The 18445-nt window shown below is 41.3% G+C and overlaps 1 protein-coding gene across 1 annotated transcript in view; it reads right to left on the bottom strand.

The window, feature by feature from the left end:
• LOC311211808 (uncharacterized protein C1orf21) overlaps positions 1-18445 on the bottom strand; it is a 105642-nt gene that overhangs the window by 30900 nt on the left and 56297 nt on the right. The window contains exon 3 of the mRNA XM_084290752.1: positions 10554-10648. Within this exon, the coding sequence (XP_084146878.1) occupies positions 10554-10648 (95 nt within the window). The remainder of the gene's footprint in view (positions 1-10553; positions 10649-18445) is intronic.

Below are 18445 nucleotides of genomic sequence, written 5' to 3'. Positions count from 1 at the left end.
ACAACCCTGAGCTCCCAGCTACTGGAAAACACTTTAAAGATGCATTCCAGGCCAGAAGATCCAGGTGATGACACTGGTCAGAGAAATACAGGATAAAAGGAAGAGGAGGAAAAACACAGATAGAAGGAAAGCTCTGTCAAAATTCAAAAGTGGACATTTTTGCTTCAAAGCAAGATTAATATATTCAATTTCAAGTTTGAGTCTAAAAGCCCATGTCATCTCTCAGCCCCCTGAAACTTCCTTTTCTGGGTGAGGTATGGCATTCAAACCAAAATTTTAATATTACTAAGGTTGCACGGTTAAGTATCTAATGAAGCATCGATGGATACATTTCCCCATTGTCTCCACGTACTTAAACAGCATTAAATCAGCGTCTCACCAGATATAGAAGTCCTGGGCCTATATTTTCCTCCACAACTGCCTCAACTGAAGGGGTTCTGTGCCTGAACAGAAGGTCTGAGCAAACCTGCATAACACCTATATGCGAATGTGCCATGTGTCTTGGGCTAGCTGAAGGCACAGCTGGCTAACGATGCCTCAGTGCCTGGACTTGCCGGCTTTATTCCCCACTAGTGACTTCTTATGATTTTAGGCATTTTTGTGTATTTGTTTCTGCCTGGTCTTGTCTTACCCGCTGTTGCAAAACAGCAGAATTAGCAATTAATGCTTATCTGGCAAACACTGAAAAACTAGTACCAAAACAGAGGCTGTGGAGAACTCCTATTGCTGACAGCTTTCAAAATCTTATTGCTCATCTCTCTTAAAGCTTCAGTGCTTCAAGTTATGTTTAGAGACTTTCAAGCTTTCAAAGAAAAAGAACCTCAGCTCTAAAAAAAAAAACACAACACAAAAAAAAACAGAAAAAAGGTGTGGGGGGGTAGCTCTTACAATCATGGAAGACACACTGGAACCAAAGGCTTCCAGAGTTTTTTATGATGCTTTTAAATAGCAAACTTCATACATAACCTATATATTTTGGTCAGCTGACTCATCTCGAAATGACTGGTGTTGGCAGCACTGAGATGCAGGCAGGCTTGCCACAAAGTGCACAGCAAGCTGCTGCAGAGCAGTATGCATTTCTACACCTCCTCCTGGAGATTATCATTAAATTTGTGTGTTCAAAACATACACGCTATATCCACAGCCTTGATATAGTAGATTATCTCCAGCACAAGGACAATGATGAAAGGACAGGAGAAACAGTCACATCCTTGGTGTTGCTGGTGGGCCAGGATGCTCCAGACTACAGATAAATGTTGCCGTGCCCACCTGCTGCCACTGCCAGAGCTCACCACAGCAGACATCCAGTTTGGGCTTCAGGCACTGTTGTATACAAGTCCTGGATAAGGTGGTCATCCACACAGACGTGGAGAGCTGCAGCTCTTCAGCCCTTCAGCTGAGCTTCCAGGTCAGACTCCCACGAGAAGGGACTTCCTTGGCCAAGATGATTTCTGATGAGTGCAGCCAATTGCTCCAGCCAGCAAACAGCTTTGTGCCCATCTGCCCTCACAAAGACATCGCCTTCCCCAGAGCAGAAAAACCCATCCTTGGCAGGAACCCACCCACTGAAATAATGCAAATATGGAAGAATACAACCCACAAAAAAATAATCAACTCCCACAACTGATGTGAATGTTTCTATTCACACTCCTCCACGGCTGGTCCTGAAACCATGCTCCTTCCTGACACCTGCCCAGGGCTGCACATAATGGCCAGGGCACCTTGGGCACCTAGACTGTTTGTGTTTAGAACAAGCCTTTCACAAGTGATTTTTGATTTTCAAAGCATTATAAAATAAAAAGAAGATAAAAGTTTCACTAAGTAAGTATTTCCTCTCTTCTTACCTAGATGTTTGAACTAAAATGCTGAAAATATGAAGTGGATTGTAGCCATTAGTTGTTTGGTTTCTGTTGCTGTCTTTTACTTTATTTTTTTTTAAACTACTTTATTTTCGAATGGCTATGGAAAACATTGCAGGAAATAATGGCGTATGGATCACAAACACAGAGCTGGAGATTTATATTTGACCCAGCTAGAGCAAAACATACACTTGGGCATTAGACCTTGACTAACACGTTTTTTTTTCCTGGCAAACATTAGTAAGACTGCAATTACATGTTGCTTCTGGACACTGTTATTTTAATATACTTAGAAAGAAATACCATTACATTTTTTAAGCTTTCTACTTTAAAATCACATTCTGGATATGTTTCATTCTACCTCTCAACAGAGCACTCTGCAGGTTTACTTACTGGAGGGTGAAGACTGAAGTAGAATAGTCTGAAGCAACATATCTGGATCATATTTAGCATTTATATTATTTCTGACTTGCTAAAATATTAACAGTATCCACTTGCTTTCTAGATTTTCAGAAGTTAGGTATTAGAGGAAAAATTAATACTTCTTACATCAAATTTGTTATGGGATCCAGAGGAAAAAGAATATTAATACTTAGTGCAATCATTTACTTTGATCTCCATATAATATGCAGTGACCCGTAAGTGAAATGAGCTAAGTGACATAAATTCATTATGAGAAACCATTCTTTGAAGGATATCACTGCAAATTTTAACTGAAATAGGCATTATGGAAAAAAGCTAATTGCATGGTGTTTAAAATAACAGACTCAAGTAACAATATCCTTTCTGTGCACTTCTAAATCAGCTTCAAATGCATTTCTTCCAAAAATATTGGGAGAGGCTGACTCATTAAAATTGAAATGTGTAATTACTTTCTTCTTTAGTACCGATAGGGCAGCACTCATTTAGAGTTCCAAACTCTGAAAAAGTCTGAAGGGTGATTTCAAGATTTTAATTTCCCTGGGGAAAATAGAAGGCAGACTGGGAGCACGTGCAGCACAAAATGCCCCAGTCCAGACTCTACCAATGAAGACTGCAGAAAAACATATCCAATAAGCAACTATGTACTCTCACAGGAATTTAGGGGGTATCACCTCATAAAAGTGAAAAGGAAAATTCCTCTTGGTGGCTTGGTGGTGCAAAGCACTTGCTTTGTCCAGGTACCACTCAGAGCAGCTCTGCCTGGAGGAAAGGACACTTTGCTTGGTGGATGCTGGGATGCTGCCTCCTTTATCCTAGTGTGAACCCTGCCACCTACAACAGAAAGGAGCTTGGATTTATTTATTTATTACTCTGTCATTTAGTTACTTTTAAATTTTAATCCATGCCTTTCATTTACTGATTTTGTAGTTGCTTCTTTTGTTCTGTTTTTTTTTTTTTTTGTTTGTTTGTTTTCTTTTGTTTGTTTGTTTGTTTGTTTTTTCTTTTTTCTTTTTTTTCCCCTTAAACTCAAGGCAGGAAGAGTCCAGATGGGAGCATCTCCAAGCAGCCTGCTTGACCTGTTTGCACAGACCTCCCTTGGGATAGGAGGATTTGGCTGCAGCCAGGCAAAGTGGATGTCTCTACTTGTGGGAAAATGGGTTGAGGTGGGGTGGGTGAGTATCCCTGTTTTGTACCCCGCAACTTCCCTGCTCCTGTAGCCAAATAACCTGGGGCTTAACACAGGGCAGATGAAATTTAAAAACAAACAAACAAAAAATCCTGTTCTTGCTAAGGATGGAGGGGTATGGTCCTGGGCATTTCTGGTTTCCTTCCCCTGACAGGCAGAGTGTGAGCAAATTCCACCCTGAAATAGCATACTTTGAACTGCTCTTGTTGTAAAGCGGTTTAAAATAAATAATTAGGGAACTCACAGCTTGAAATCTTTATACTACAGTATACATTTATATGATACTTTCATTTCTACAAAGCTCTTTACCCATGTACTAAAACAGCACCATGATTAACATATACACTTAGACATTTAAAACACAGCAGTTCAAAGCTTATCTAGAAACAATAAGTAGCAGTGGATTTAAACACTTTAAAATACAAAATTAATTGTATTACCGTGCTTAAGTTTCCAGAGCCACTTGTGGTATTTTACTTTTGTAGAAAGGAAAACACCAGAAATATCTGCAGTAAATTTAACCACAGGGAGTCATAGTTAGCTTCTTTCTTTTACGTACATAGACCAGTGATCTTGGTAATAGAATTAAAAACTTATTTTCCTAAATCAATCAGAAGTTCAGGCATCTGTCCAGATTTGCACCAAACATCACAAAATGTTTATCTGATTGATGGATCTATACTATATATTTTGCGTACCTATTTAAATATTGATATTAGACACAGTATTTCATGTGTTACATTTTATATAGTTATTAAAGTTGCTTCATTTATCCTTTTCTGCCAGGCTTTTAATTTCATACACTTCATCTATCAGTTACTACTGTCTACTTCTAATGTATCACTGCAGAAAATGACAACTGCTGTTGAATACAAAACGATGGCTACTGAGGTTGTGCAATATTAAGCACTACCAAGCTGAATGATAAATGCAGAACAGCAGCTGGTTGGAGAAGCTCGAGACATAGGAAATAACAGCGCACGCAAAGCTGACAAAAATGACATTTGCAGGTAAGTGGAGTGGAAATTTATACTTATTGGAAAAGAAAACTCAAAATATTGTTCATATTATTAAAGGCGGAGTGAGAGATAGCAAGAAAAACACAAGGAGGTAATTTTCTTCCAGCTCCAGCAGGAATTCATCTCAAGCTCCAACATGCAATTTCACTACTGAGCTCCAGGACAAAACAGAGGATTGTGCCCAACTGTTTTGAGGGTTTGGATAACAAAGCATAAAAATTCCAATTGGTAGCCTTTTGCAGCATTGCAGACCAGAAAATGATCTCCATTAGCAAAAGTTACAAAAACATCCAAGAACTGAGCTACAATACAATTCTTTACTGAAAGGGTTGTTAGGCACTGGAATGGGCTGCCCAGGGAAGTGGGCATCCATGGAGGTCTTTAAAAGACGTTTAGATGTAGAGCTCAGTGATACAGTTTAGTGGAGGACTTGTTAGTGTTAGGTCAGAGGTTGGACTCGGTGATCTTGGAGGTCTCTTCCAACCTAGATGATTCTGTGATTCTGTAAATAAATATTAAGTTAACCATCTAACAAAAAAATGTTATATTCTATTTTTTTCAGAGGTGCTGATTCACCGTCCAATTGTCTGGAACGGCGAACACTAGAAAAGGTGGGGGAGGAACTTTGGGCAGCGGCTTGTAATGGGAATAAGGAGGCTCTGGGGTTGATTCCTGCTTTTGGGAAGATCCTCAAGACCTTTAAGCAGGCGAGGGAGCAGCTCTCCATATAGCAGTTGGTGGCGGGAATGTTGCAAGGCTCAGAGGAATATAGGCAGGGTCAGAAGGTGAAGGTGGAGTCATTGAGTGCTCTGTTGGAAAACACAGTGGTGGCAGTCGATAAAATGGCGGCAGCCAAGATGGGGGGGGAAGGGACGCAGACAGAGGACACTAGTGATAGGGAGAAGGGAGCAGGGAAGGACTCAGGGGAAGACGGGTTCCCTGTAGGGGACTGTGGGGCACCTTGGTGCGCCCCCATCTTTAAGGTTTCCCCACCTGCGAGTAAAACCACGGAGGAAGGTCAAGGCAGGTGGTGGACGATGGTGGGGGACACGATGATCAGATGCCCGGTGCAGAATATGATGATAAGAGGTGGGCGACTATCGTGGTATTTGACAGTCCCTCGATACCTCTGCATTTGCCGTGGGGAATCTTCTTGCTTTGTGGGGGTGGTCAGGTTTACCTGACTATTCCCCCTAATGCTTATGGCGGACCTTGCGCGCTTGGTATTTTGGCAGTTAGTCCGCTTGCACCCATCAGGAACACCACAGGGAAGGAGGTGAGCCATCACAGGTACTCGTTGAAAGACCCCACTCTAGACTAGACTATGATGACGGATGGTATTTGACTACCTGAGCACAAACAATTGTTGAGATGCTTTTTATATTCCCACAGCTCGTTCGAAATACTAAGATGATTGAGCGGTTAGCTTGTTGGGCACTGAAGAATGCTAACCGCACAGCAAAGGCTTTGACAAATCCCATCGGCGGCATGGAAGCTCTTAAAGAAGGATTGTCCTCGACAAGGCTGGCTGTGGACTACTTGCTTGCTCGAACCGGCATCGGTTGCTCTGAGTTGGAGGATGCTGGCGTCGAAGTTTTTCGTTGTATCGATTGGACAAAGAACGCAACAACGGTAATTGAGCGAGCCAAGGGCGCAGTTGAGGAGTTGTTGAAGAGCTCTTATGGAGATCGAATTTACTGAGACTGGTGGGGGAAGGGCTGGCTAGATTGGCTGGGAACATCAGATTCATGGATAACCTCTCTTTTATCGGCAGTTTTGTCAGTGGTATTGGATTGGATTGGATGTCGGCGTGCTCTTCTTGCCCCTGCTCTTTTGACTATTGCGACAGAAAAAATCCTTGAAAAGCTAGTCCTGTGAACAGTGAATATTAACCTGCTTCTTAATAATGGATGGCAGTGCTTGCCACAAGAAGAAGAGAATGATCGCCTTCAGCTAACACTGTACTATGCTAATACCTTTTGTAACGGGAAAAGGGGGTGCGACAAAAAGAGGCGTGATATATAGTATATATCACGGGGGGAGATGTGGGGGGAGGATTGGGAGGGACCATGGGTGGAACAGAGGGTCATGGGGATCTGGGCGATCGCGTGTACGGGTATAAGAAGCTATGCTACGCAGCAATAAATTGGCACTTGAGCTAGACACAGTGTGTCCATCTCTGGTGTCCCTGCTTGGGGAGCAGACGTCCAGGCAGCCAATCGATGTTGTCTCTTGGGCTGGGGTAGCACGGAGAGCGGCAACAAGAGGCATCTGTATTATTGCAAACCATCTCAAAGGAAAATTGATACAGCTCATCGAGTTTCCAGCACTGCATGAATACAACACACCTTACCTTACCTTTTTCGGCAATAACGTTTTACAGTGGAAAACCAACAGTGTTCTGAGGGGATGGAAATAAGGACAATGAAATTAGTCCTGTGATGAATGTTAAATAGGCTGTTGTGATTGTGCTTTATACACTTACCATGACATTGAAGAGCTAAACAGTAAGTCCCTTCTACACAAAAATTAACAGGTCTTTAGAGAAGGTAAAAATTTATTACTTATTCCTGCTTGTAGCAGGTATCTTTTAGAATGGATTGAGCCTTTTAAAATATTAATATTACTGATTTTTTGCATTTTAGTTCTTCAAAGTGTTTTTCTTCAAAATGTTCTTCACCCAAGCATGCAAGGTATATTACTAGCCATGATCAGCTTTTCTTGCTGGTAAAGAAAAAAAAAAAACAAAACCATCCCAGATCTGCCGAGTAAGACACTCATCAGTTGGTAAAACCCTTCGGTTTGGATTACAGCAATCCTAAAAGCCTGCAACCATCCTCAGTACTGCCTAAGCAAGCCATCGGGGCCTCCAGTGGGGAAATGCATGCAGGTCAGGGACGATGCTGGATCTGGAGCTTGCCTCTGGTACGTGGAGAGACAGCAACCATCTCCTGGCCCCAGTCGTCCTTGGCCCCATGAAGCACCACGGGCAGCCCTCCTGTGTCTGGAGACACCAGCACTGAAACCAGGAGCTGCAACATTTGACAGCAAGCACAGAACAACAAAACCAACCTGGGTAAAGCAGTGAATCATTGTTTGACAGAATATGAAACAAGTCTGGCTTTTCTTATTCTTTTTTTTTTTTTTTTTTCCTGCCAAGAGCCTACATTTAAATTCCATGAGGCCTTTCATTCTGCCAGAGAATTTCTTCACATGGAGCATCTTCTGCTTCACCTGGCACACAGCCCTAGCACAGCCATTCCTGCTGTCGGTATGTTTTTGGAGCATTTCTGCTTTAGTGTCAGCTTTGCGCCAGTTTTGAGCCCTGATTAACCTCAGGTGGACGCTGGAAAGACAGGGACCAGTGATGGGGCTTCATTTCTCCCAGCGATACCCACAGCGGTGCCAGCTCCCCACAGGACAGCAACTCAAAGAGCCTCGGGTGTAAGGGAAGCAGTTTTGTTTTTGCCTAAGCACATTTTTTTTTTCAAGCCAGCCTTTAAAACACTTCAAAAAGGAGGATTGGTAATTCTGAGACATGCTTGTAACAGGACCAAAAATTTTCTCTCATCCGAGTAACAGTTGGATTCAAGGACATTCAAGGACAAAGTACCAGAGGGTATGATAGCCCTGAGACAAGCAGTTCCCAGGGAACTGACTAAAGACTGTAATGACACGTGGGTTATGCATCTTATCCTGGCCCCATCTCTGAAGGAGATGTGAATTAGCAGCCCTGCGACAATAAACAAAATGTGGGATTAAGGAACAAGGGAGGAGGGAAAAGGGCTGGATGATTCTCCCACCGCCTTTTCTTTTTCTGACAATTTCTGTTGCCTGGAAATGTCTGATGAGAAGACAGGATTATGTAAGTGCTTGCCAACTTTTCACGTTAAGAAAAGTAAAGCCTGAGTGATGGGTAGCTTAACCCATCCTCTAAGCAGTGCGCTAAACATGCTTACTTGGGAGAACTCAAGCAGCGAAACCCACTTAAAAATCCAGGAATGACGAGGACCTGACAATTCCCAGGATTAAGCTGCGTGCATTTACAGTCACTGTAATCTCCTTATAGTAAGATGAGGAAAAGGAAAATAAAATCTTTTTGGCATGCAAGAGGGTTTTTGTTTTAAAGTACATGCAACCAGTCTGATTGAAGGCTTTCTTGCATTACTGTTGCTTTTTCTCCCAACAGATATGACAGACAAGAGAGCTATATTAGCCCTCCAGCCCCACATTAAGATATACTTTCCACCAACCCCCTGCTCCCATCAAGCATGACCCATCAATAACAAAACAATAAGCACTGTGCTGTAGCAATGTCTCTTGCTAAATTGAATCAGACTAACACTTAAGTCCTGCAAAAATGCAGAAACCAATCAAAGTGCAAAATATCTGTATCTGCTGTGTCACTTCTGCAGACCTATGCTTTCCTGAACTCTTCCTGGTTCTCATGCAAGTGGCATTTTACCTTCTGCCAGTACTTTAAGTGCAGCAGAAAGTAAAAAAAATAAAAATAAATAAAATGAAAAAAATAAGTTAAATTGCTAGGCTTTTTCTACTTTTATCAAAAATACATATTTGGATCATTTTTCCTTTTTTTTTTTTTTTTTTTTTTTTTTTTAATTCTCTCCTGTTTACCAACAAAGTACTGGGGTCTCTAAAATGAGCAAAAATTCTTGCAGTCCCACTTCTCCCAGTTCAAAACAAACATGCTTAAACTGCAGTAATGCCGGGGGCACTGCGGATGCTGCTAGAAAAGGCGATGTTCTCAGCAGTGTTGCACTAAAATATCCCCAGCATCCTGCTGCAAGCTGAAGGTGTGTCCTCACTGGAGCATCAGCAATGCAAAACTGCAAGTAGCCAAGGCACATGGAAAGCAAAGCAGAAACAGCTCTGTGTGCTGCTCAACCTTCACTCCAGCACCTAGGCTGGGACAGCACACAGCAAACTAACTGCTGTTTAGAGCAGGAAGGCATGTGTGGTTGTTCTGTTCTGCAAGCACATGCATCTAGAAGAGGGAAGGAAAGCACATGCAGGTTTCCCGCAGCTCTGTTACGCTCCTCCACACATCTTCAACAAAAGACAAATTCACGGTGTATTTTTGTACAGCTGCCCAGTCATAGCAAGAGCAAATCTTGAGCTGGTGATAATGGTCATAGGACCACTGAATTATGTTCAGTGGATGTTAATTACATTCCCCCTTTGGTCCTACTGACGGGGGGAAGAAGAAAAACAATCCTATATGAAGAAAGCTGTGATGAGTGAAGGGAACCAGATCTGAAACTTCACACACAACTATTATCACTGTGAAATGTCCTCAAAAAATTAAACTGGGTGAAGCCCCAGCTAACCAATTACAAAATGTACATTTCTTCAGTTTTAGAACAGAGGTGGCATTTCTCAGAAGTCCGTTCATGTGACTCGGCCACAATTTGAGCCACCTCAACAGCACCCCAGCTATTTCTAGCAGCACTGAGAGTTTACCTGAGATTTCCTCCCTGACGGCAGAACTGTGAGCCAACAAGTTGCTTGAGTCAGGGAAAATACAAAATGTGAAAAATGATTTTTGCGACTGCTCTGTTATGAATATATTGCTTTTGCTATCATGAACTGTGAATTTTAAAATATGTAAAACCACGAGGCACAGAGCAAATAATGTCTACTTAAGTGGGTCTTAAGTAGACATTATTTAATGTCTACTAGTAGACATCATTAATGTCTACTTAAGTGTCTACTTATTAATGGCAGGGCACTGCTGTTTTACTACCAGCTCGTTTGCAATATAGACACAGACATTTCAAACCATGTATATTTATATCTGCAAAGGAGATGAGTATAATCATGGAAGCACTCCCTCCAAGATCAAGTAGAGCCTAATTCATAAAGACAAGCACAAGAAAAAGTAGTATTTTGCACTGTCTATGTGAGCTTCACAGACAGGTATGACATTTTCAGGAAAATCCTCTTGCTGTGTGTAAGCTGCAGTCTCAATGTGCTGCATGTTGCATATTTCATTACAAAAGCAGAGCCATGTTATTTCATTAAAGAAGTGATAAGTTCAATCCTTACCAAGTTTTCTTGGTTCCTGGCTGCTATTTTCTGATCATCTTCTCCCCCATTTTTCATGTATTTGACCTCTTCCACTGGTTTGATCCTATACTCATCTGAACACCAAGAAAAAAAAAAAAAAAAGAAAAAAAAAGTTTTGAACCACTGTAGTTCAGCAGCTGGGGAAAAATAAAAAATAAAAAACTAAACCCAAAACAGCTGACTAGAAAAGATCCTAATTCAACACGGCAACAAAAAACCACAGGTATATAGTTTCAAAGACTTAAATGGGACTGATACCAAGAAAGTTGTTCTGGCCTCCTGAAATGGGTGGGCAGCTCTCTCGGCTGGAATAGCCTCAGTACTGTGAACAGTGGGTACAGGGAATGTGGCAGGACAAGCCCTTTTCAACCTCCCTAGTTTTCTGTATGATTTGTCTTAATACAAGCAAACTCCCTGCTACTGCAGCCTCCCTAGTCTTTTACTATCAGTGGGCAAGCAAGCAATGTAAGGTAGTGACTATGCAGAGGAGGCTGCTCATGTACGTACTTTGCATTGATAAATCAAGCAACGCTAATGAAGGCAATTTAAAAAATAGGCTATAATCTGAAAAAAAAAAAAGAAAGAAAAAAAGAAAGAAAGAAAAAACACCCCCAAACACAGCGTCTTTTTTCATTCTTTTTCCTGCACTGTTTTAATAGAGTTAAACCAAAAGGTACCCAGTGCCAGTCACATGAGGATTTCTGGAGAAGAGGCAGCATGCTGACCATCCTCGTCTCCCCAGTCCCTACCACAACCATTTCTTCTGCACATGAGCATTACCCAGAGAGAAATCCAGCATGAAAATAAGGAATAAGAACAGTAAAACTCCCGGCCTGCCCTTACTATTTATCAGCTAGATATTGCAGCTTTTCGAATACTGACTTCCAGCTCTGGTGTCAGTCCTGTAACGCTATTTTATGTATGGATGCTATGCCATAAGATGCAAACAGCATCACTTAAAGCTGGAACCATGGTTTTTTCCTTAGTAGGACATGACATTCCCAAATTCCCAAGGATCTGGGGAAAAGAAATTCTTCTCTTCCTTTCCCTCGATGCAAAATGAAATGAGAATACACTGGGAATAAAAAGTGAAACCTGGGCAAATGAAAAGAAACCATCCAAACTTTATTATTTTTCTTTGGGTTTTCAAGCAATTTATCTTGCTAAGGGAAAAGCAAAACACAAATGGATTTTCCTGGGTCTATTGTATTTAAACAAACAAACAAACACAAAAATGAAATAATTTAGAAGGAAGCTTGTTTTGAGGAAACTATTAATCAGGTAGTATATGTTATATAAGCCTTTTTTTATTTGTTTTTTAAAGATATAAGCTGCATTTGGACTAGTACATATCTATTTTTTTTAAGATTATTACAGAGTTTAAATAAAATTGTAAATTTATTACATAGTAGCAACTCAGATGCAGAGACTCAAAACAGGCAAGAACTTAAAACATATTAATAATATTAAACATATTAAAAATATTAAGAACGAAGAATTAAGAAATCATTAGACTGGTAGATGTGAACTTGCTTGCTGAACTTTTTTTCTCTTTTTAAATGGAATTTAGGTAGTCAGGAGATGACAATTCATAAAACCTAAAAGGCTGAACACAATAAAGCCCGAGAATTAGAAGTACTTGATTGACTGCAATATCTAACTTACATTCTCCTCACTCTTTCAGTGATCTCTGTTGCGATTAGCAATGAAACCCACACGTAGAAAAAGCACACAGCTCCCACAGTGGCATTTATGGATTTGAATAAGGGACCAGATGAGACAGAGAAAATGGAACAAAGGAAGTTTGCACAACCTGCGGCTCGTCCACATCAACTCAACAAGACATGCTGAGAGGAACGAGCAACCCAGCCTTGTAAAGAATAAGCAAGGCATGGAGGTTCTGATGTTCAGGGGCAAAAATAACTTCTGCAAGGTGTCTCCGGCCTATCCCCAGTGACTTACTGTAACTGAACATTGAGCGCCTGCCCGGGCAGCAGACCTCCCTGCGTGGACTGCAGGTATGGGGCCACATGAAGCATGTTCTTTCTTGGTGCATGCAGCAAGGGCACTGATGAGGCCATGTTTGATAATTGGTATAATCAGCTTTTTGTATGAAAGTTTGATGCAGTTCTATAGGATGGAGGTAAGATGGGAAGGAAGCTCTAGCTGGCAGCTTAATTCTGGATTTCTCCTCTAGCTGACTGCCACCAGTCCCGAGGGGCACTGCTGTTCAGGTACCTGAGCAGTAGGCATGCTGGAACCTGGCCTCCAAATATTCATCCCCACCATCTTGGCCACACTTGTAATTACTGCAGTATTGCTACTTACAAATCCAGACTGCTTTTAATAGGCTAATGAAGTTCTTCAGCAAAGAACTTCCTGAATCGTCTAGGGTTTGTAAAGAGGCCAGATGTTAGAGAAACTGTGGACAGAGTTAGGCCAGGCAAGGGAGAGGATTATGAGGTGGACACAGGACATTTAAAGAATTTCTTGTATAAGTTCCACAGCTGACTAACAGCGTTAGTGAGTAAAAGTGTTTTTCCCCAGTACTTTACTTATAATACAACAGCTACTCAGTTATCTGTGTGGTGCAGTGCAGACAGCGTGACTCTTCCTCTATCCTTGGGACTGGCAGAAGTGCATATGCCTGGTACAATTAAGGCCTGACACACTCAGCAGCAAGAAAGCTTCCAAAAATAAAAGTCGTTTTTCATTACATTTTTTGGGACAAGTTGAAAAAAACATGTAAACTAGGAAGTCTTACTTGAGAGAAATCTGCCTTCCTGTTAGGAGGATCACAGACTGGCTTGGGTTGGAAGGGACCTTAAAGACCATCTGGTTCCAACCCCATGGGCAGGAACATCTCCCACTAGACCAGGTTGCTCCAAGCCCCGGTTGAAATAGAAATAATCAGGAGGTCAAAGTGGAAGACATCTGCCTCTGTGAATTAGTAAAGTTAGTCTTTTAATAGGAAGTGTCTTACAAACTTAATGCCATAGCTCTATTATGTAGTATGGATTGGGGCATTAGAAATCTCTACCTGTATCTCCAAAAGCAATGGCAATGTTAATTTGCCAAAATCTAAGCTGACAACCTACCTTAAAAGCCAAGAGGCAGTCTCTGGAGGGATGAGGCACATGAAGGAAGCGGCAGTCTGAATGGCCAACACTCATACCTCAGTGCCTAAATAAATGATTAACAGGCAGGAGTGCCAAACAGCCAGCAACTCCATCAAACCCATGAGTTTTGAGCAAGAGATGCACACACCAATGACAAGCAAACACAACAGTGGCCTGCAGAAAGCAAGCGATCAACTTAACTTCAGGAATAACGCAAGAAGCAAGGCCAGGACCATGCACAAGTGCTGCATCAAGAACACATGAAATGATCAGCAATGTTACATTTGAAGCAGTATCATTACTCATAAGCTATCGTAATTTCCTATCACAGGCAAAATATTTTCCTCAAAATAGTGAGCATAAATACAATATATTGGCATCATTTTCTCATACTGAGTAGTCACTTGTTGGAGATAGGTATAAATAGCTATGATTCCACTTTCAAAGGGAAAAAACAGCTAAGTAATTATATTGTCAATGAAAGAAAAAGGACTATCCAGCTGACTATAAACCCTACAGCTTCCTAGGTATGGTGAGGGACTGCTAGAAACAGCCACTTGCCAAACCACCCAATTCACCAAGGAAAAACATTTAGGGATATGGTTTACTGGGTGATATTGGTGGCAGGGGGACGGTTGGACCAGATGATCTTGGAGGTCTTTTCCAACTTTAATGATTCCATGAAAATACCCATCTCTAATGAATTCCAATGGCCTTTGAACTAAGCTGCTTCAGTGCCAGAACTGCCTGAATCCCAGCTAATATGCTGATGCCTATATCTGAAACCTTCCTGCTATCTGATGAGAAACACTAAATTTTGCTTGCAGGCCTCTCTTTGGCATTTATAGAGCTCACTAACAGAAGCTTCGTCCTTCGTGTTCATGTTGAACTTCCTTCTTTTTCCTGGATCAAGCTAACCCATAAAACCTCTTCATTTTTATGAGCCCTTCACAAATCTATTCAAGCAAGGATCTGACATGGGAAATGCAGAACAAGCCCTGAAACCAAGGGGACTGGTCAATATTTTGCACTCTCCCAGCCCTTTAACACTGATTGCAATGAGTCTTTTGGCAGCCAAAGAGGTGCAGAGGAGGAGGAGAAGGTGGTACTAAGTGGCTTAGCTAGGTGGGACATCACTACGTGGTGAAACAGAGAAGAAATGAGTCTGACGCCTAACACTGTGGATGGGACAACATCCGTTACTTCACATACACTGAATAGACCAACAAAATTCAATTACGCAGGTGGAGAAGACAAGTCTTACATCATATTATTATTAGGAGGGCAGAGCTACGCATAAACTTTTTGATGAGGTGATGATTACATTTATCTTCTCTAGATAAGATATACGTATGTAAGATGGGGTGTTCAGAAGCCATGAATCCTGATGTATTTAAGAGACTGTTCATGCTCTGAAATTACTGTCAGGATGAAAGCAGAGTACATGCAAAAGATGGGACATTTCAGCAACCGACAAACCACCCAGAAGTGTCACAGGGTATACATCATTAATGGCTTTAATGTGGCTAAGAAGTACAATGGGATCCTAGCCTGCATCAGGAGGAGTGTGGACAGCAAGTCAAGTGAGGTGATCCTCTCCCTCTACTCAGCTCTGGTGAGGCCACACCTGGAGTACTGTGTGCAGTCCTGGGCTCCCCAGTACAAGAAGGACGCAGAACTTCTAGAGAGCATCCATCGTAGAACCACAAAGATGATTAAGGGATTGGAGCATCTGTCCTATGAGGAAAGACTAAGTGAGCTGGGCCTGTTTAGCCTAGAGGAGATTGAGAGGGGATCTTATTAGCCTCTGTAGACACCTGAGGGGACAATGTAAAGAGGATGGGCCCAATTTCTTCTCAGTGGTGGCCAGTCATAGGACAAGGTGAAATGGGTATAAACTGAACCACAGGAGGTTTCAATGCCATATGAGGAAGAACTACATTATGATTTGGGTGACAGAGCACTGTTACAGGCTGCCCAGAGAGAGGTTGTGGAGTCTCCTTCTTTGGAGATATTCAAAAAACCTGCCTGCATGCCATCCTATATCTCTAGGTGACCCTGCTTGAGCAGGGGGGTTGGACTAGATGATCTTTGGAGGTCCCTTCCAAACTCAAGCATTCTGTGATTCTGTGAAAACTGCTCAGCAGGTTTTGCTTCATCAGGTAAGGGTGCATCTGCAACTGAAGAAGTAAAGGACGCTAAATTCACCTTCTGATTTTTTACTTTTTGACTTCTGCTACAGTAAATACAGCATTTTGAGATACGTTGGTTTGAGTGATCAGAAGCCAATGCAGAGACATCCTGAAACGTTAATTAGGCCCTACCTGATCTCAATCAAATCTGACAATGAACAAGACCTTTAAAATTGTATGAAGTTCACAATAAATAAAATTATAGAGGTCTGTGCATATTTACCTTGCTTTATCTTTCTAAACAGCCGTATCTTTTTATTTTTCCTAAATACAGTTTTACATCAAAATGGACAAAATGCAGTATCTTTATGCTTCTTTCATGTTCAAAACTAAACATCAAGCAGTGAACATGAATAAAAATTTAGGACACTATCATTCAGAGTGTAGTACATCACGTATAAAGGGAAATAAATCTTTATGCTTCTTTCATGTACAGAAGTAAAAAATCAAGTACTGTCTTCCAGTGTGTGCTTTTTTATACAAAAAAGCGGAGTTGCAATAATTCAAATAGTAGAGGAATGGGCTTACAGGGCTGCCATGGCAAATACTGCATTGAAGAAATGCAGCCCAAAAATAAAACCAACATAAATGAACCACAAATTAAAACCAGAAATATTTTCCAGCATAATGTCCACCATAAAAACCATCACAGGATATAAACTAGAAAGCAGCAACACCTCTGACACAACTCTTTAGAAGGGTGATGAAAGAAGAATTTTTAAGTTGAATGTGCTGTAAAAATTCTCAGTAAGCAAATCTTATGAATGAAGATTTCCATCTGGAAACAGATAATTCTACTCAAACATGTCACCCAGTTGCCATGGAGATGCGACGAAGAAAAACAGCACTCATTAATAATGATTTCAGTGATAAATGAGCATAGCAACATATAATATTGAAACAATTACTAGAGGGGAGAGGAAAAAAAAAAAAAAGAAATAAACCTTGTGGTTGTTCCAATGAAAAACATTTCTTCAGCACCTCCAGACATTGCTGTAAGTGCCATTACCACAGCAACATCAGTTATGATGTTATTTCTGGCCCAGTTAAAAAAATAAAAACCAGAACATGAACCTCAAAACCACAAAAAACAAGCACAACTGCAACACATATCTGGACTCACTGAGACCTTTGGAGCAATCTTTGGAGGAATGTAGTCTTAAAAAAAGAGGAAGGCTGATTTACATTCATATCCATTCCCATTCCCATTTCATCTCAGAGGGACAGATCTGTCCGTGCTGTTGTCAAAACAAATGACAGGTGAGCCCCTCTTCTCAGTGACATACCAAGTAGCACAGGAGATATGTGGTACTTCAGTCACACCACCAAGAAGAAAGTTTCTAACTACCCCTTCGTGATCCTGTGCTTCATAGTGTTCATCAGCACCTCTTGCCTTTGAAATGAAGGATGTACCAAGATTCATCCTTCATCCATAATGAAACATGACCGTTCTGTAAAATACAAACTTTTTGTCCAACAAATTTCTCTGCCCTGTGCAGTAAGCAAGACACTTAGATGCTAAATGCAAACCATGCCAAACATCACCTACAATGCCGCTGCAAAGGAGGAGGAGGAATACTGCTACACTGGTTGGACAAGCAGCTATGGCTTAAAAACAGACATTAGGAAAGATCATTAGCTGGAAGGAGAACAAAGCACTGGAATTAGGTAGCTTGGATGGTTGCAGTTTCCATATTCAGAGGTTTTTAAAGACCTTTTAGGTCACCAGCCTTGACTGCTACAGGTAGAATTTTGTTCAGTTTGGGAGCATGAGATGGATGAGATGGGCTCAACGGAATATTCCAGCTCTATTACTGTATGTGGATATCAGCTGCATGAATGTCAGCTAAAGTAATGTCAAAGATCAAAAACAAGTCAACAGTTAGAGAAAAGTTACAAAAATCCTATAAATGAATGTTTCTCAAATTAACTTCTAGATAATGTAGGATATCCCAGTTACCTACCTAGCTTCAGCTTCACCGAACTTAAAGAAAGAAGGATCTAAATGGTTATTTCAACTCGACATTGTTAATTTGGTTCTGACTTAGTTGCTGAGATTTGCAGCTGTGGGGGAGGATTTTTGATCCACCTGCACGTGGGCTGAGAGTGAAACTTCACTGGAGATAGAGCAGCAGTGGGCGAGTGGCCCGTTGTTGTCCTCTGTCGTCAGCCCTCAGATCTATCTACTCCTGGGCAATTCGTCATCCTGGTGATTGAGCTGTTTGTACTAATGTGAACTAAATGGAAAAAATAGCTTAGGAAGTACGCCAATCCAGTTCTCTCAAAGGTCTATCTGAAAATGCTAATTCGGATTTCCCAAATGAAGTTACCTGTACCTTAATCCGACCTGAAATAAGCAACTGCAGGAAGCTGGGGTGGTGGACACCAGATACTAAACACAGTCCAGGTGCACAAGCAACACACCAATATTGCCAGCAAGGTATTAATCATCAGATAGAAAAGCTGCTTAAAAACCTGAATATACAGCACAGATTTCAGCATGTCTGAAATGATCACCATAAAAGTATTTTCTTCATCTTACACCATCCTAATATGGACC

This window comes from Netta rufina, assembly GCF_964035555.1.
Source record: "Netta rufina genome assembly, chromosome: 8".
NCBI lineage: Eukaryota > Metazoa > Chordata > Aves > Anseriformes > Anatidae > Netta > Netta rufina.
This window is presented reverse-complemented; position numbering and strand designations above follow the sequence as displayed.